Source organism: Clupea harengus, chromosome 2, assembly GCF_900700415.2.
Source record: "Clupea harengus chromosome 2, Ch_v2.0.2, whole genome shotgun sequence".
Classification (NCBI taxonomy): Eukaryota; Metazoa; Chordata; class Actinopteri; order Clupeiformes; family Clupeidae; genus Clupea; species Clupea harengus.
This window is the reverse complement of record NC_045153.1, coordinates 13,959,763-13,980,169: the sequence shown is the minus strand read 5'-3', so window position 1 is coordinate 13,980,169 and position 20,407 is coordinate 13,959,763. Positions and strand designations below refer to the sequence as shown.

Here is a 20,407-nt window from a genome sequence, read left to right as displayed (position 1 = left end):
TACATATGCATTGTGCCGTGGGTGGAGTAAGGCTCAGAGCTGTGGGCCGCTAATCATGAAAAACTACCAACCAACCAAGATGTTGGCATAGCTTTAAAGAATGTGGATGACAAGGAAGTGTTGTCTTTATATTCCAGTAAATCTTAGAGATGAAAAATGTACCTTGTTCACACATGCACACACACATGCCCCACCCCTCAGGCAGCGAGTCCCCTCGCAATGCTAATATTAATGATAATAGCGTTACAGCACGTATTCAACCATTTAAACCATACCAACCTAATCCTGACTTGTTAACATATGAACTAGTTTTGTAGGTGCAGCGCACAGTAACCACAGTATTCCAGTATCTTGGGCAACATTAATGACATGTTTAAAATACAGGTGTAGTCTTCATAAATGTTCTTCAGGCAAGCGGGAGTGCCCTCATGTCAGTTCTGAGAGCGCTTTAAAAGCAGGTTCACAAGGTGATTTCCGCAGGAAAGTGCAGGACAGTGATTTAATACTGACTAGCACCTGTCTGTGCTCCATCTGACTGTTCTGTTCCGGTGTAAGAGGACTTAAACCTGACTTATCTGTTCTACATTTGTAAAGATACTTACTGCCTGGCACTAAATTTCAGATGTTATTGCAAGACCACCAGCTACTTCACCTTTCATTTCACCTTCTCCTAGCACTGGTCTAGGACTCGTTACTATGCCTTTTCACCTTCTCCTAGCACTGGACTAGGACTCGTTACTATGCCTTCTTTTTAAAGGTGAGGTATATAACCTTTATGAACTCAGAGATATAAGCTGGGGTCAAAATGCTTGTCAAAAATGTGCTGGACTTCTCTTGTCTTTCTGCAATAGGTATCTGATGTAGACTGTATGTGGCTTTTGTATTGAAGGGTGGTGTCACACACACCTCAGCACATTCTTTATGTTACCTTCTGTTGGATGAGTTGGGGAAGTCCCCTTTTCTTTAAAGATGTTTCCTTGTTCTTGTAAATCAACGTTGTTTCTTTTATGAATGTGTCAGAGCATATTTGATGACACACCTACACTGTCCAACTGTTATTATGAATACATCCAAAGCAGGTTTCGTTATCATGACTGCAGTCATGTTGTTGTGAGGATCATTAGCATATTATTTTCGTGTAATGTAAATATTTGATCTGGGCAGTAAAAGTATAGCCTCAACGTGTTATTTTGTTTTGGCAGATAAGCTATACGCCTTTCAGAACATGTTTGTCGGAACACTGAACATCACACTCAAATAAATCGATGTTATCTCACAACTTCACACCACGGTTGTACGTTTTTTTTCCAAGAAAGGTAAATACATGACTAGAAATCCCTATGTACGTGTATGTATCAATACAATAGCCTATATATAAATGACCCCGCCAATGAAATATTAGGAAGTGTATACAGCCTACATAACCTCCCCTATTCGTACACTAGAGAAGAGAAAGCACGTAAAAACACACATCATAAAGGGAGGGGCCAAGCACTGACATAAGCAAATCGTGAAGGAACGAATGTAGCATTTTGGGCCGAGAGCGAATCAGACGCAGAGGAAGGGGAAGAACGCAAAACGCATGCGAAGTTGCTGTAAAGAAGTTGCAGGTAGAGTCGCTTTACGCTTCTGTACACGTGATACATAAATTAAAAGATAATGTACTTATTCGTTTTATGAAATCAATCAATTTAAATTATTCAATAAGTGAGTGGTAGAGGAATATAATATAATGGAATTGTTGCTGTTGTCACCTTGTTTGTGAAGACCGTTGAAAATAATTTAACTTTAATGCCGGTGAACAGGTATGTTTACTGGGAAACTATAATTCTATATTATAAAACTGTTTGGTTATGACTGCTATTGAAATGGATTGGCCATGCGTTGAAATCATTGTAGAAAGTTGCCTATGGGCTACACACAAACAGACAGCACTGCGTTTGTCGTCTTTCTAGTTAACCTCAGCTCCTTCCTTTGTGGCTGTTTTGTGTGGTGTCATCATCTATTCTCAATGCTGTCAGTTTAATGCAGTCATTTAAATGGTTTTGTGTTTTATACCTTTTAATAAGTATTTTACCTGTTTGCTGTTATTGTTTCTGTGGTGGGCTATGTTTTTGTCATATTTCATCTACATTTTTTATAATTCACATTTTTTAATTTTGAAACACAATGCAACATAACAATGACATAGGTATTCAAGGTACTCTACAAATACCATATCACACAAGGGCATTGTTAAGTGACTGATTTTTTCTATATGTTTGGCCTGCCTTTCAGAATGACTCAATGGAAACAAATTCAGCAGTTAGACATCAAGTTCCTGGAGCAGATTGACTACTTCTATGATGACACCTTCCCGATGGAGGCTCGGCAGGTGTTGGCCAACTGGATCGAGGGGCAAGACTGGTATGTCATCCGTGACAATATTAGATGCACTTTTTCACCTGGAGAAAGCTTTTGAAACATGGAAAAATAGGGTGTGACTACCCGACAAGTTTCAGCAACTGGAGGATGCATCAAATGGAGAATGCTTTAAATGGAGGATGCACTGTAAATATGCAAACAATGTCACATTTTGTTACTGTAACAATATTCTGTTTTCGCATTGGCTCTTTGGTGGTATCTTTGTTGTGGTATACAGTAGGTTGTGAAACACATATATCAATGAAATCTGTATCATCAGTAAGTGAGCTGGTCTGAAATAGCAAGGGGTTCTGGCACAACTCCAGTGCCCTTGTGTGAGGGAAAAGAAATATTCTGTTATAATGTTCTTTGAAATTGTTAGGGGTAGCATCATTTCTAAAAGCTCATAGAGTAAAAATCCAGAATTCTTCCATCCCAAATCTCCCATCTCCAGGGAAGCTGCAGCCGACCATGAGTCAATGGCCAATGTGCTGTTCAACAACTTGCTGATGCAGCTGGACCGACACTGTTCCCAGGAGCCCAACTTCCTCCTCCGGCACAACCTCAAGAGAATCACACACCAGCTTCAGGTGATTAACCAATCAGCACCATTGACCTTTAAAACACAGGGATTAACCTTTATCATACCTCAGGGTTTTTTTTAACCGTTGACACCTCCTTTGCTTATCTGAGGTTGAGTATATAAAGCACTTAAGGGTGCGTGCTGCTGTCATGCCATTCTATTAAATGGCATGACAGTTGTTTTCACTCACTTGTGAGTATTTCCTGATGAGGACTGTTGATAGGGAAGTGAAAGATTACAAGAGAACACGTTTTTGTCCCCATGCTAGCCCTTAGAATTGTAGTCATTTCAAATATGGCCATCAGGGTCAGCTGGGTCATGTGCCATCTTATTGTTTCATCTTCAAAGAGGCCACAGCAGATGTGTAGGCTTCCCAGAGATTCATTATAGTTTATCACTCTGTTTTACACCCTTGTTTTATATTTTAATATGAAGATATTTAGCAGACATTTTCTTTGATCCCAGGCAACTTAGAGTATGGCCTTGGTGTTGGTAGCACCGTTGGCACTCTATAAGTCATGACCCACATCCAGGGATTGTGTGAAAAAGACAGCAGGTTATATAAAAGACACATTGATTACTATCTAAGCTGCTTCGCGGTGAGACACCTCTGTCAGGCCCCTGCCTAACTTGAGAGGACTTCTGTGAAAATATACTTCAGCAGAAGAAGAGTGGCTTGTGGTTGCAGCCTCCGGTGTTGTTTGGAGTGTAATGTTTGCGTGAATAGGAAACCATAACGCCACAGAATACAAAGGTGCATCTAACTTTGACAGTCTGCTTAGCCTCGCAGATAATTAAGCTGCAGTGACATTATCATAATAGACTTCAATGTTCCACTCGGTCAATCACACAGACAAGGAAAACATGTCTAGTTTCCAAACCAAGATTAAAAAGAAAGAAAAAAATCGGTTTAGTCCTACTGAGCAAGCATATGTTGGAGGAGTAAGTCGTTTAGGAGTAGGAGGAGTACGTTGTTTAACTTAGTCAAAAACAGACCAGCAGTACACAACCACAGAGTCTAAAACAGATGAGCCGTACACAACGACAGAGTCTAAAATTCCCTTCTAGAGTGGGAGCCGAGGATGAGGGCTCAACTCAAGCATCCCCATGAAAACAGCCCCAGAAAGAACCACAGCACATACAGTATATGTGAGTCATCGTGATCATGATCTGGACTTTTCGTCTGTGTGTGTGTGTGGTTGTGTGTGGGCAGGGGTATTTCTCCCTTGAGAAACTCAGAGGAGCCTAAGAGACAGTGAAATGTCAGGGCTTTTGCTTGATAAGTTGATGCTGAGGGATTTGCATGGGCCAGCAGTGGAGGGGGTGCTATGCTGAAAGATGCCAACAGGATGCGGGGTGACGCTGTGCTTTGCAGGGTGGACTTATTAAAAAAAAGAAGATGAATTGATATCAGGATATATCACCTTTCACTCTTATCTAATCTTGTAGAACCCGTATCCTTTGTTATTTATCAGATGGAAGTTAGGTTGCAACTTTTTCTGGTTTCGCTTTGAGTCAGGTCATTGAAAAGTCAGTATGATAAGCAGTATGTGTCTACTTTACAGTAAAAACATTATCTTTCTCATCAATATAACTGGAAATGTTTATAGTATTTATTTATAGCACTGATAACCAACCAGTAGTTTTAGTTTGGGTTTCATCCACTTGTCTGTGTAGCTTTTACCCTACTGTTAGTGCTTTAACTAAACAGAAAAAAAGAGAAAGCACTATAACAGTTTATGACAGTCACAGCCTGTCTGCATCTCGGGTCCTTTTTCCTGCCGCATAACCACACTCACTTTGAGTAATACATAGCCACACCTAGAACTGAGGTCTCTCTGCCTTCTCTGTCTTCTAGATGAAATACAAGAGCAACCATGTCCAAGTGGCTGTCATCATCTCCAGTTGTCTGAGAGAGGAGAGGAGGATCATCTCCTTAGCCAGCATACAGGAACAGGTAAAAATTAAATTAAATAAATACATTTAAAAAGGTAAAAAAACTAAACTAAACAAAAGCCAAGTCCGCACCTGACAGCTGTATTCAAGGCACTCAGAAAGTCATCAATTGGAAGAGCAGTACTAGAGGAGAGGCAGGATGTTTAGCCTGCACTGGGTCTTCATAAGGGCATATAGGAAGAGGGACAGGTTTGCCTTGGCTCTCTTAACCCGGGCCACACTCCCACTACTCAACCAGGTGGCCAGCCTATGGGTGAAGGAAAGAAAAAGCTGAGCTATTTCACTCTTTCTCATATTTGGTGTATTAGAAAGGTCTTCAGAGAGGGCCCTACACACTAGTACGTAATATTGATTTCGTATTGACTTTGGCATGTTTATTGATTTTTATTTTTTAAAGTTTCTAACTTTAGGCCCTCTTAAGCCTTCTTTCAGTCCACTTTAGTCCATTTCCATTTACATTCTCTCTGACATCATCTGATGGTTGGATTGGTGTTCATCATGAGACATGAGGCCAGAGCAGGTGCTATTGGTGTTCATCATAAGGCCAGAGCAGGTGCTATTGTTTGAATGCAGCCATACACCAACTGCTTACATAACACCAGTGGAGTTCTCCCTTCATTGCGCAGAAGCAATCATAGATCCAGCACAAACCACAGTTTGTGGCTCACAATGCTGTCTAGATATCATTAGAGTGAAAAAATGAACTGAGCTGCTGTGCACCAGTTTAGTGTCATAAGGAAGAAAGCGTTTTTTTGGTGTTATTTCCTGTAGCCTGCTAGACTAGACTCTTAGCAGGCCGGAAACAGACACTTTTGCTGTCACTTAGCCAGTGAGGTACAAGGTGCAGGCCTGTGGACCACAGCTCGGGGACTGAAACCTTTGATAGCTGACCTTTGACCTTTATCACAGCACAAGCATTCTGATGCTGATTCAAGGGTCTGCAGCAGTCATTTTCATTATCTATGCATAACCACTGCAACAGAGGTACAAGTCTTTTTTTTACCAAACCTACATTTTAACTAATTCATCTTTTGGATACTATAAAATGCTAGATCTAGGATATGGGATGTAAAATATCTATATATATGAATTTAATATATATATATATATATATATATATGAATTTAATACATAGTATTGTTCCAATTATTTAGTATAATTTTGAGTTTTGCTTACACTCTGACTTAGTTGACATTAGTTTCATTAATGTCTTCATTTTTCTCTTGCCAACAACAGGGGCCCTTGGAAAAGTCGATGCAGAATTCTGAAGCGTTTGAAAGGCAGAAGAACCTGGACAACAGAGTGGCTGTGATTCGGAGTAGTGTACAGGTACTGTGGCCTCCCCAAAATAGATCTGCAGATGTACACTGAGAACAAGGAGACTGTTGACAGGGAATCATATTTTTTCCTCTTTGTCGCAAACAGATGATGGACCAGGCAGTGAAGTACCTGGAGGACATGCAAGATGACTTTGATTTTCGCTATAAAACTCTCCAGTCACGAGGTTGGTAGATCAAACTTTTCAAATTATTCATTGTTCTTAGAAGACATTCTGACAGAGCTAAAACAAAATCCAAAACATTTAGATACAGGTAGAGGCAGAGTCCGTAATTCGATTCGTGATTCGTTGATATTTGAGCTCAACAGCCAATGAAATTGCACCCCTCCCATCCATGCTCCCAAAGCAATGTGCTGATTGGCTGGAATTGTTTATAGCTTGGCCCAAGCTACCGTGTTTGTTACCCATTTACTGCAGTGTGTGAACACTGGATTTTTTTTAAAGGGCACACATTGAACGCACAGCTAGAGAACCGTGTTGAGGAATTTGCTGAATATATCAGAAAGTGCAGACTGTACCTTTAAATCTTCAACTGAAGCGAATAGATAACATCTCCTGTTGTAATTGCAATAGAGACAGCTTTATAACTCAAGGCAAAAGAAAAAATAAAGGCAAAATACTTAAGAGTGAAAAACAATAAAAGATACAAAATATATCTAAAAAATACTTAAAATAAAGTACAGAGTACATTAAATAGAAACAAAATTAAAAGGAAGTACAAATTACTGAAATATAATAATAACATACTGGAAGTATTCCAGACTGTGTGTTAATCTCATTCAGTGGGAGAGCCAGATATGTCTGTGTATCATCTCTACGTAACTATGGCAGTCAGTGGTGGTCAGTGTTGTTGTTCTGTAGAATGTGGCCCAATGACATCATAAAGAGACTGAACAGAAGTGGTCCAAGACCTGATCCCTGGGGGGTTCCGCTATGTCATAGCTACCCTATCAGATTCATAATTGCCAACGGTGACAAAGTAACTCCAACCTCCTAAATAAGACCTGAACCAATTAAAGACTGCTCTAGAAAGAACTACCCAATTGTCCAACCTGTCCAACAGTATTTTATGATCTACAGTGTCAAAGGCAGCACAGCGATTTAGAAAATCCAGAACTGATATTTTACCTGAATCAGTATTCATTCATGTATCATTTAACACTTTTATATATTTCCGTACCGTGGTGAGGTCTGAAGCCTGATTGAAGTTTGTCAAATTGACCACTTGAGTTCAGAAAATTGCTGAGTTTATTGAAAACAACTTTCTCAATGATCTTAATAGACAAAGGATAAAGAAGAAGAAACAAGAAGAAACAGGAAATATATTAAAAGTAGAAATACTGACATTTTGAGGCATTCTTATTGTTTATGTAACATTGTCAAATGCTGTAGCAAACGTGTAGTAGATAAGAAGTCGTTGTGGTTGGGTAGAGGCTGTGCGTGTCTCCACAGATTCAGTCGAGAGGAACTCGCAGTGCACGAAACAAGAAGTGGCCTTGCTCCAGGAGATCCTCAACCGCCTGGACTTCAAAAGGAAGGCAAGTGCAGCTCTCTCTCCAATTAACGCCCTGATGCTTTTTACTACAGTTTCTCCCTCAGACAGAGCCGCTCTGTGGGAATCTCAAACCACTGCATGTTTTAGTGTTCCTGTTTATATCTCATCAGGTAATGGTCAATGTCATCTCGACTAGGTTTAGGCATATAGGTTTTAGCCTACATATAGGTTATCAAGCAAAGAAAGAGCCCTCTTATCCCTCCTGAGGGAACTCAAAGGTTTATATATCACCAGCTAATGGTCAGGTAAGTTAGGTTTGGGTTCTAACACAGGCTCTTGGCCAATTTAGACAACATTGTTTTGATATCCTCACATGAGAAGTGATAATGAGAAGTGATAGTGATGTTTGAGTAAATGCCCAGGCAGACAGGAGGCACTGCTAGCCAAGACTTGAACCAGGTCCAGGTCCCCAAACTGAACTTCCTCAGCATTCAGAACTGCCTTCTCGTAAGGGGTTATGATAGATAACCACAACAGTATTCAAAGTGCTTTACAGGAACAAAATGTGGTAATATGCATAGAATATAATATACAAATGTAAATAAATAAACATGAGAAGGTAAAGTAAAATAAAATGAGGTACAATAATTATAATAAAGCGTAAAATTAATATAAAGATTGGACTCATGTAATGTGGTCCCAGAGAGTCGTGCTGACATACTGAGCTTTACTTTATACAGATGTAGAAAGACATTTTTTTAACGATGGAATATAGATGACATATAGGTGGGAGAATCAAGAGACACATCTCATCTTTATGCATGATTCATGTCCATAAATTAGCAGAAGCATCCTACCTTTAATGAGGAATGAGTGGTTGAGTAATAAGTGAGTAATGAGTGATCACTGGGTGTGTTTATGTTCATTAAACACTGGGTTGCGGTTGTGGTGCTCTTGCCCTTTAGGCCTCATCCTGTTCACCAGTCATGGACCTCTTTTCCACATTTGGAGTATTTCACTTGTATTTTGTGACTCCATAACAACCATACACATGTTTGGTGTTGACGTTTGTTCAGATTTTCCCCACCTCTGGGCGGTAACACCATATGACCTTCACAATGGACCAAATGGGGTTTCTCTGTTTTGGTTTGCCCTCAGAACTAGTGGTCTGCGTGTGGCTATGAACGCCGAATGAGATTAAAATGCCCTCTGACAAAAGAGGCACATTTAGCAGATGTGGAAAAGAATATAGTTTTGAAGAGCTGACCTTTCTAAAATTCTCTGTGCAGGAAATCCTGTCTAAGATGACCGATGTCATTAAGGAGATCAATGACATGATGAGCACACAGCTGAACCTGGAGCTCATGGATTGGAAAAGGCGGCAGCAGATCGCCTGTATCGGAGGCCCAGTTCTCACTGGAATGGACCAGCTACAGAACTGGTACAGCCAAACCTCCACGTACCTCCACAATGTGAAAGCCACTTGTGTTACTCTGACCCACTACACAGGTTTTCTAGGTTGCAAGTTTAGGGAGCAGAAGTACTAACTATATATTTGAATGTATTACTACATTATTACTACTTACTACTACTACTACTTTATACTACTATTACTACTATTACTGCTACTACTAATACTACTGCTATTACTACTAGTGCACTTGACACAGTGAAAGCATAACCATAAAAGGCCTCAGAATAGATAAGTTTCATTTAATTGGATTTGGTTTGGATGGATGATCCCTTAGTCACATAAGGTGCATCCATGTAATTGTGGGATCTCTGATTGGTAGCTGTTCAGTATGCTCCTCCCTCCCCTCCCTTTCAGTCGTCTGCTCAGCCAATCACCTGCGTGCAAACCTGGCTGAAAAATCTCTGTGGGGAATATCTCTATGATGCTATTAAGGCTGTACAATAAGAAGTGCTTATTGAGGCCATTGGGAAATGTAGGTCCATGTTTGGAGGTTTTGGAGCTTGTGTCAAACTAAATCTTGTAGCCTGTTTTAACTCAATACATTTCTCTTCTCAGTCTTGCTGAAATTCATGAATGTTAACCATTTTCACAGTGTTAAAAATGTAAATTAAATGTTGTGCTTTCTTTTTTCCCTTCTTGATAGGTTCACAGTGACCGCTCAAAGCTTGTTTCAGATCAAACGACAACTAGACAAACTGGGTGAACTCATCCACAAAGTCACCTACGAGAGCGACCCCATCCCCTTACAGAGGCCGCAGATGGAGGAGCAGGTCAAATTCCTCATCTATCACCTCATCAAAAGGTGTAGTAAACACGTCAAATTGCATTTTTAGTTTCTCACTTTTGCACGACTACGTTCGTTCAACCCCGGCCAAACCCAAAATGGTTTGGGGGAATAGCAATGAATGATAGAATAACAAATTGATAATTGTGGGTGGATAGATGTGATTTGATTTCTGACATTAGCTTAGCGCTGCTTATTTACATAAGCTTGAACACGACAACTCGAGAGCTAAAATTCAATCCGCAGTTTTTTTCAGGGAGTTTCCCATCTGCATTGTTTCTTCATCCATGGCAGACTAAAACACCTACATGCTCCCACAGTTGCTTTGGATTGATTTAGCAACTCTGGGAGCCCCCCCCCCCCTTCTTTGCTTGCTTTAAGGGGTTCAAGCCCTGGGCTCGGTCAAGTGCCTTGAGACAATTTTATATATAAATAAAATTTAATTTAATTATTTACTCTACTTCCTGCCCCACCTTTGACTGGCAATGAAAGGTTATGTCCCCAAACATGAAGAAATTCACTGCCCAGGCCGATCTATATTTATCGACAGTGACCCAGTTTCATGTTACTTGCATCTCTTTGGTGTTTAGCAGAAATGCAGAAAAGTGAGACATGAGGGTGGGGCCCTCTAATCTTGTGAAAATAAGAAGTGTGAGCAACTTCTTGTTTGTTTTCAGAGAGAGAGATTCAGCCCAGGCTTTTGTTCACATGCAGTTTTTTGGACAGCCTCTCACCAGATACCTGTGTGCATGCCAAACAGTTTGAGGACAGCCATTGACACGAACGTGGCCAACATTCTCATTTAAAGATTGTTACCTACTCAGAGAAAAGCATGCCAATGTGACACTGACAGAATAACAAACCTATGGAAAAAAAAAACTCACCAAGCAATGATGATCATGTCTGTGTGCAGTTCCTTTGTGGTGGAAAAGCAACCCTGCATGCCTACCCACCCACAGAAGCCACTAATCATCAAAACGCAAGTGCAGTTCACCACCAAGGTCAGGTAGGCGATGCCCCACTTAACACCACACACTACTCTCACACACATCTTTCTCTTTCTGAATCACTTCTGTGGGACATTTTTCCAAGTGTTTCAGTCGGTGGTGCTTAATAGTTTCCTTTGACTCACGTATGGCATAGATTATTGGTGAAACTGCCTGAGGTGGACTATCAGCTGAAGGTGAAGACCACGTTTGACAAGTGAGTGTCCGCTGTTCATTGAAAAGTTATCACACTGCACATACAGTGTGGAAGAATGTATTCACTGCCCCCCAGACCTGTTTTTTCCCCACAGTGAAGGAGTCACACTCACACATCACACATCACATGTAAATGTAACCTCATACCCTTATTGATTCAGTAAAGGCTGTATTGCGATATGCCTAATGATAGTTGTTCACCGCAGTGTGTAATAACACATGTGAGAAGAAATAAACCACAAGTTTCATGTTTTTGTTTTTGTTTTTGTTTTCTCTTCTTGTGTGTGCAGGGATCCGCCCCCAGGCAAAGTGTGAGTATCTGAAGCTTCCTGTTTTTTTCTAGGCCAGTTCCTTTCAACAGGTCACACAGGGGCACCACGAAAAAAACACAACAATAACGATGTAACACAGAATTAGCGGTCTACAAACACAGCATGGAAATCGCTAAATAATTTCAATCCAAACCGTTGCTCTCTGAATAATTATTACGGTGTTGTGCATTTTGTTCTTTCTCTCATTTCCCCCTTTTCAGGAATAGGCAGTTTTTCATTCTGACCCAAAACACAAAAGTGATGGATGTGGAGGAGTCCTCCAATGGTTGCCTCTCAGTAGAGTTCAGACACCTGGTAATCCTAACCTCACTTTAATATTCACTATAGTTACACTCAGTAGAGTTCAGACACCTGGTAATCCTAACCTCACTTTAATATTCACTATAGTTAGACTCAGTAGAGTTCAGACATCTGGTAATCCTAACCTGACTTTAATATTCACTATAGTTACACTCAGTAGAGTTAAGACACCTGGTAATGCTAACCTGACTTTAATATTTAAACCAGTACCTATACTTTAATACTAATACTTAAACTACAGTTTGCTGCTTAAACGTATGTACTTTTACCTAGGTAGGATTTTTTTCTTGCAGGACTTTTACTTGTAATGGAGTACTTTTACATTACCGTATTGGTATTTTAACTTGTAACTAAAGGATCTGGATACTTCTTCCATCACTGGTTACACTGCATAGAAAACATGTTTTAATAATTGTGGGGGTTACTGCAAGTGAAAATGAATGTGCCATGAAAGGACTATTTTTTAAACTACGTGAATCCCTTCTCTTCATACAGCAACTGAAGGAAAAGAAGTTTAATGGCACCAAAGGAAATGAGGTAGGACATTCCCCTACAGTTTGGTTTGAGATTAGTTCAACGAAACCTTAGCTTGCCATGTTTCAAATCATATACATACATACTATATACTATACTGCATGGCATGATCATTTCTAAAAATAGGAATTTCTCATGTATTAACTTCTTAGGTATGTTTATTTATATGCATCTGTCAGTCAGTCCATCTTCCGATATTCACCTTTTCTCTTGTAAGCCCTGCTCTGGTGAAAATCAAGTTTTTTAACCTTGTTGGTGTTTTTTTTATACGATACATATATCATGGGCAAAATAAGCGGTCAACGCCATGACTGAGCATTTCCACTTTGGAGCTGCAGAACCTAAGGAACCAATCTCGTTAACTTGCCTGTCAGGAGGGAGGCGTTTCAAAACTTTTTTCTCTAACGGCACAACTAGATGTTTATCATTTCAATCTAGAGCTGGCGATCGGGACCAAAGTTTATCTGATATTAGCTACACATTATATTAGCTGTTTGATAATGTAGTCAAGCCAAAGGTAGAGAGAAAGAGCCAGGGCTAATTTGCATATTAACAGAACCGCAAATACTAAGTGAGGCAAAGGTGTAGAGATTCATCCAGGCCATTTAAAAACAATATATATATATATATATAAATATGTAATTGTGAGGAGCAGAGATGAGTTTTTAGGGGTTTAATCAATGGCAGGAAGGGGGCTTTAACATTTTAGCTCTAACTACATGCAAACACTAAACAGTAGAGGGCGATGTTATACAATTTGCCAAAAGGAAACCACATTCACTGATTTTGATCAAGTCTGAGGACTTAAGTGTCCGGTTTACCTTTTGAGTGACATAGTCGTTTCTTACATGGCCACTTTTCTCACGAAACACAAGGAAAGATAGATGATAAACAAGGAGACATCAAGCTATAGTGCAATCACAGCATGCATTCTTTTCTTTATCCACCGAATGGAAATAAGGCCAGATCCAGGTGTTTCTGATGATGCGTTGTGTTGTTAATTATTAAATCCACAAAAACACTTTTGTTAAAATACTTAGTAGTGTGTGTGTGTGTGTGCCTGTGTGTGTGTGTGTGCTCGTAAATGTGTGTGTGTGTGTGTGTTTGTGCGTAAATGTGTGTGTTTGTGTGTGTTTGTGTGTGTGATCGTATGTGCATGTATACCACGTTCTCTGTGAGGATGTAGAGTTGGGAGCAGTTCAGCCACTGTGTGTGTGAATGTGTGTGTGTGGTTGTGTGTGTGTGTGTCTGTATTTGTCTCTCTGTTGATGTGTGTGCATGTGTGTGTGTGTGTTCTTTCTACAGGGCCCCCTCACAGTGACTGAGGAGCTTCACTCTCTCAGCTTTGAAGCCCAGTTCTGTCTGCAAGGAATGACCATCGACCTGTCGGTCAGTCCCGTCACAGAGTGTCACTGACCTTAATGTTATTGTATTACAGTCAGCCCCGTAATAGAGTGTCACTGACCATTCTATCTTTCTGTTTAAGCATTTCTAACACGAGCCAGCTCACACCACTATGTTTAATAAAAGATACATGCGAATGCATGACAATTCACCTTTTTAACCTTTAAAGAGATTAGACCTAGTCTAGAACTCAAACTGAATTAAAACTCATCTCCCTCTCTCTCTCTCGTTCTGTCTCTCCCATCAGATATGCTCTCTGCCTCTGGTGGTCATCTCTAACGTGAGCCAGCTCCCTGCTGGGTGGGCGTCTGTCATGTGGTATAACCTGCTGACTGATGAACCAGAGGTAATTAAAAAGCACACAATACATTACTAAAGACAGCCAAACTGCAAGCACACACGCACGCAAGCACACACACACACACACACACACACACACACACACACACACACACACACACACACACAAATGAGAACACATGGCAAACAGTTTGCAGATTCCACACATTACTTTACAAACGTTCACTGATGACTGCATGTTCTCTCTCTCCCTCTCTCTCTTGCTCTTTCTCTCCCCCCCTCTCTCTCTCCCTCTCTCTCTCCCTCTCTCTCTCCCTCTCTCTCTCTCTCTCTCTCTGTGTTTCTTCACCTTCCCTAGAACATGTGTTTCTTCAGTAACCCTCCGCGGGCCACATGGAGCCAGCTCTCAGAGGTGCTCAGCTGGCAGTTCTCCTCCTTCGCCGGCCGTGGCCTCAACAAAGAGCAGCTGAGTATGCTTGGTGAAAAACTCCTAGGTGAGCCTTACCTCTGCACAACAACACAGGTAGAAGTGGGAGAAGTGTGGTAGCTACAGTGCATTGACTAGGTCTGCAATGGTATAGACATTTCCTTTCCCTGGTATTCGATGAATGCCACCTTCTAATACCGCAAACAACCCCCCTGTGTTTAATTTTATATTATAGTACATATATACTGTATATCATTTTATATTGTATACGTTTAATATTACTTGGTGATGGTGATGTTTTCAGTGCGGTTTATTTGTCCGTCTGTCTGTAATAACTATCAGCCCGATTCTCATGAAACTTGGTGGAAAGGTGTAGCCAAGGAAGAGCCTGTTAAATTTTTAAGCAAATCCGAATCATAGAAAACAGTCAAGCCACAAGCTACATGAGGATGGCAGCACTGTCAGATAAGGGGGAAAAAAAGCTGTTAGGATGGCAATGGCGGAGACGAGCTCAACACAGCGGTACACTTCCCCACAATATGGCGACTAGTCCCACAATATGATGCGGTTGTAGTTGCAGCCCTAGCTCTAACTATAGCTTACTTTGTGTGCCTATTTAGTGTACTCGGTGTACCTGTGTGCCTATAATTAAAGGTCTATTTGGGTTTTAAGCTACCTCTAATACACTACTTGAAAAGTATGCTAGCAGTTAGGAATGTCTAAGCAGGTCAGGTTGCTTTGAAGTCTCTTAGTGTTGTTTTGTATTTGCATGAATCTGTTCCTCACTGTTCGGTCCTGTACAGTAGCCAAGAAAATAAAATAAATAATTCAATACCTTAAATTATGTATTTATATTATATATATAATTATATATTTTATATTATAGTCCTTATATATATATAATATATATATATATATATATTTATGTTCAGCTAAACATAAACTATTGGGATGTTGACCAAGTAACTGCAACATTTATGTTCTTTATCTGTGCTGCCCTAGTGGCTTTTAAAAGTAGCACCGGATTGATGTTTTTTTCCCTACTCACATAGTGATGACATGGCAGACAGGTTGTTGTCTAAAATGTCATGTTTGGGCGTGCTGAAAGTATGAGGGACATTCCCGACAAACGGATGCATCATCCAAGTCTAAAGAAAACACACACACACACACACACACACACACACACACACACACACACACTAACAGATGGACATGATAAGCTAATAAAAAGTGTTGATTTCATATAATTCACCAACTTTAAATGAGTGGATCACTGATTTAATTTTCCCACCAAACAAACTAAACTAAACACGACCTAATTAGGACAGCTGGGGTCTAGAAATGGTCGACTTTTAGTAGCCTAGACTATCAGGGAGAGGGAGGTTTGTGTGAAAACAGAACACCCTCTGTTCCACGGAGTGATAATTCGCACCTATGGGCAGGAATGGTGATGACATCTTATGTCAAAAGATGTTTTTCACCAAATACTCTTTGTGGAGCCGTATGTGACACGATTCATAACAATAGTTGTGTAGTGCTTATATAACAACATCATAACGCTTTATGAGTGCAGTCATGTCTATTAATAAATAGTTATACAGACTTCAGCATCAGCTGTCAGTTGCTGTAATGCATTATGAATACGTAATAAACATTTATACGTGTGTTTATAATGCTTTATGGATATTGGGGTTAAGTAAAGTGTTACCGAGTGTTTTATGCTTCCACCTCCAGGCCAGCAGCCTGTACACAATGACTGCCAGGTGTCCTGGTCCAAGTTCTGCAAGGTAAGCCCTTCGCCAGCTCTAGTGTGGGTGATTTCAGCTTTATGTGACTTCATAATGAACACGGTAACATTTAAAGCAGCAATGCTTAGATTAGACTGTCTCGGATTGAGCTGAAATAGTTTAAGGAGTTAAGAATTAACATATTTAAAAAAAACTGTTTCTGCATGGCATGACTAACTTGTCTATTAATGTTGCCATGATGTGCAGTCAGTCTTGCGTGGAGATATAAAAAAAAACGTGTGCTTTTGACGTGATGCTTTTCAAAGCTGATAGAAAACAGTCAAGCCACAAGCTTCATGAGGATGGCAGCACTGTCAGATAGGGCTTTAAAAAGCTGTTAGGATGGCAATGGCGGGGACGAGCTCAACACTGCGGTACACTTCCTAGTACCACGATATGGTGGTGATGCGGTTCTTTTTGCAGCCCTAGCTCTCAAGCTGTTGCAGCCCTCTCAATCATCATGATTACAATCGTTTTTTTCTTTAAATGTTCTTCTGTTGTTATGTGGAGTTAGTTTCATTGCTATACTGTCATCATCTTGTATCCTACTTTAGTTTGTGAAGCACTTTGTGTATATAATGCTTGATATGTGCACTGTTTGCAATTTTGTTTTCTTATCAAGGAAAATATTCCTGGGAAGCCTTTTAGCTTCTGGATATGGCAGGATTCCATTTTAGATCTAATTAAGAAGCACTTGCTTCCTGTGTGGATTGATGGGTGAGGCGCACCCCCAGAACACATGCACACACAAACACACACACATATACATGCACGTACAAACACACACACACACACACACACACACACCCATGCATTCACACATATAGACACACACACAGACACATGCACAACACAAACACACACACAGACACATGCACGTACAAACACACACACACACCCATGCATTCACACATATAAACACACACACAGACACATGCACAACACAAATGTACACAGTTATAGAGAATACTGCCTTTTCTTAGGACAGTGCTTTATTTACTTTTTTAAGTTATTTTCCTTACTGATGCATTAGAATCTTTCATCATGTATGTAATCAAAATCACACTTTTATCTGTTGCAAACACTTCCTTAATTTGTCTTTGCTAAATGAAACCTTCCTGTTGTGTGACCAAAATGGCTTGGCTTTGGTTACCACAGCAACATCATGGGCTTTGTGAGCAAGGAGACGGAACGCGCCCTTCTGAGGGAGAGAGAGTCCGGAACCTTCTTGCTGCGCTTCAGCGAGAGCCACTTGGGTGGGATCACCTTCACCTGGGTGGAGCAGGCAGACAATGGTGAGTGAGTGAGAGCTGAGGATCCTCGGCTGCAGGGTAGAAGCACCAGATACCAGACTGGTGTGTGAGCCTCGTGACAAAATCCTTGCGTGCAGCACTGGTTATAGATCAGTCTTTTGCTTCAGCGGCTCTAGGCTATGTTTGCCAGTACAGCTATTATTGAGTGTCTTTTGGCAGGAAAAGTTATTTTGTTATTTTTGTTAATCCTTCAGAAAAACAACCAATCAACTCTAAAATTGTGGGGTGGGTCAAACAAAACATACCCGGGCAGATTGTCGGAGAATTAAAGCAGTCATTCTGTGGTGCTGGGGTGGTGTAGAAAGGGGCTTAAATCATAGGTCTACTGCATGTGTGTGTAAGTAATAACTTTCCCTCAGAAAAAAGAACAAAGGAAGTTGGAGTCTGCTGAAGGGGAATACCCAGCAGGCTGGTGCCCTACATTCCAGTGGCTTGCACTGTGTTAACCAGTGCAGCGGCTGCTTTGCATAGAGGATTTTTTTTTACAGCAGCAGCAGCAGTTGTTGCCATGTGTATTAATCAGATTCTGCCTCTCAGTTCTTGTGGTTCTTTTGGTTCTCCCCCAGGGGAGGCTAAATTCATCTCAGTGGAACCCTACACCAAGAACCGGCTCTCCGCTCTTCCATTTGCCGATATCATCCGTGACTACAAGGTTATCGCGGATGGTATTGTGCCTGAAAACCCACTGAAGTTCCTGTATCCTGATATACCCAAAGACGAGGCCTTCGGGAAACATTATAACAGTCAGCAGAGCAAAGGCAAGATTCACAGTGAGCAATTTTGCCAGGATTTGCCACATTTCTTGTCGGCAAACACTACATTACACCTATAATTATGACTATGACTATGACTAAATTAATTTCCTAACTATTTCCAACACAGTCAGTTCCCGCCTAGAGAGTTTGTACTCTTAGTGGGTATTTCACCCTGTAACATGTTTAATTGTCTTTCTTCCAACAGTCTTTCCATACTTTCCCATGTCTCTGATTCCAATCTCCACTCTGTGAGTACACATGGTTTTATTTCACAAAAAGAGAGAGAGAGAAAGTGATGATTTAAAAGACAAACGTCAAACATATACTGAACAACTTCAATTAAACGCCAATACATAAGCCATCATTGTGTAGACATATCCTGTTACTCATTTTTTAATCCATTGTCATTTAATCCATTAATCATTTTTCCTTATTCGTATTGTTCATGTACGTTATTGTTTAAATAACAACCTTTTTAATCCATTGTCATTTAATCCATTAATCGTTTTCACTTATTCGTACGGTTCTTGCACGTCCTTGCCTGCACTCTAACCCCTCCTTGTGTTTGCGTCCTTCATTGGTTGATTGGTCTGTGCAGACCCAACGTGACGCCACTCCCGTGCTCCTCCCCGGAGCCCCCCATGAGCCCTGGCATGTTTCACGTCCTCAGCCAGCAACTCAGCCCCTTCGAGATGGCCGCCGTAAGTTCTCCATGCTTAGACCACGAGTTTCCTACTGTGAAATACTAATTTTCTGGCCTATCAGGTCACATCATAGTTAAAGCCTCTGTGATAAACCTCATTATACTCCAGTGATGAAATACTTTCATATAGGGCCAAATCCCCTAAAATATCTAGATGAAACCATGAAGGGGCTGTATTCTTTTATTTCACTGAGAACTTGTAAAGATGACTTAAACCCTGACACAGGCACATTCTTGTTTCTCTTTGGAGCTGGCAGACTTACAGGTCTTTCTGGGTTAGAAAATAGAGTATGTGAGTGTAGTTTAGCACTCCTGCGTTTGTTTTAGTAAAATCCTCTTTGTCTTTGGTTGCAGTGAATTACTCTTTCCATTCAACCCTGAGGTCAGATCCCTCACCCTTAGTGCATATTTCAAAACATTTCCCTAAAGTGATCATGAACCTTGGCCAAAGATCTGTGTGCCACAAGGGAACTTTTTAATATTATAAACTCTTGATTTTTTTCCAGATCAGTTCTCCATAGCCCAAGCAATGGAGGAATTCAGAGGAATGTCCTGTTGAGATCTTACCAACGTCTTTGTATTTCTGATGGATGGACTGAATGCTTGCGTGACAGACATTTCTCCTGTGATTGCCAAAGGCGTGCTTTGCCTGAAGTGCAACCTCTCATTTCCAGTCTGTCATCGCCTAATTATGAAAGGCTTTGATTGTAAATACACAAAGTGGAATGTGACATGCCATGGTAAGATGAGTCATGTGAAATTCAGGAAGAGAAACAACAAGGAAAAGAGAGAAAATGTTGCAATGAGCTTGACAAGCCTCAGAGTGCTCACAAACAAAAAGTTGATTTTGGTTTGTTTATTTGTTTCACGTCTGTATAACGTTCGTGCTACGTTGAACTTATTCTTTAGTATTGCAAACACATCGAGCTTTACTGAAACACGAAGCCATGATACACACATTACTTATGTTTCCCATATGTTTTCCCCATAGTTACTGTAACCAATTAGAAAATGCTACAGCCAGGTACATATTATTTGAGCATTTTATATTTAGAATGGCTGTGTTGACGTTCTCACATATGTTGACTTGGGTGCTTTGTACCTGTCTATTCAAAGGTGTTTATTTTCTTCTATTCTTAGTCTCTACTTCAGTTGCTTAATTTAAGCATGTAAGTCATTTCTGTGAAAAACAGGTTTTTTTTATCCTACCTCTCATGTACTATCTGCCAATCATCTCACGAATAAATCAGATGATTTGTCTGTCATTTTTCAATAAAATTATCAAACAACAATATGCCTCACACATCAATATA

General features: G+C 40.4%; 1 protein-coding gene across 5 annotated transcripts; it reads left to right on the top strand.

Moving 5' to 3' along the window:
• Positions 1-1,520: 1,520 nt before the first annotated feature.
• On the top strand, positions 1,521-20,386 carry LOC105913249 (signal transducer and activator of transcription 4). Of its 5 annotated transcripts, none has more exons than XM_031583503.1 (24): positions 1,521-1,610; positions 2,278-2,406; positions 2,858-2,993; positions 4,845-4,943; positions 6,179-6,271; positions 6,368-6,446; positions 7,713-7,819; positions 9,066-9,217; positions 9,894-10,052; positions 10,948-11,040; positions 11,178-11,237; positions 11,527-11,547; positions 11,769-11,862; positions 12,364-12,405; positions 13,708-13,791; positions 14,054-14,152; positions 14,465-14,600; positions 16,271-16,323; positions 16,946-17,040; positions 17,482-17,618; positions 18,203-18,406; positions 18,597-18,639; positions 18,990-19,092; positions 19,601-20,386. In XM_031583503.1, exons 2-24 carry the CDS (start codon positions 2,279-2,281, stop codon positions 19,613-19,615), a joined length of 2,232 nt encoding a protein of 743 aa, XP_031439363.1. In that variant the 5' UTR covers positions 1,521-1,610; position 2,278; the 3' UTR covers positions 19,616-20,386. The 5 variants fall into 5 exon arrangements, with proteins under 5 accessions (XP_031439363.1, XP_031439370.1, XP_031439368.1 ...); XM_031583510.1 differs by lacking the exon at positions 1,521-1,610 and adding an exon at positions 1,617-1,805 and having other exon boundaries at positions 7,734-7,819; positions 18,203-18,394; XM_031583508.1 differs by lacking the exon at positions 1,521-1,610 and adding an exon at positions 1,617-1,805 and having other exon boundaries at positions 7,734-7,819.
• The last annotated feature ends 21 nt before the right edge of the window (positions 20,387-20,407 follow it).

What these genes read in the sequence shown, in the direction of transcription:
- LOC105913249 (XM_031583487.1), top strand. An exon ending in GAATCACACACCAGCTTCAG is followed by an intron (nt 2,994 to 4,844) that starts GTGATTAACCAA and finishes TCTGTCTTCTAG; the next exon opens with ATGAAATACAAGAGCAACCA. An exon ending in CAGTTCACCACCAAGGTCAG is followed by an intron (nt 11,041 to 11,177) that starts GTAGGCGATGCC and finishes CGTATGGCATAG; the next exon opens with ATTATTGGTGAAACTGCCTG.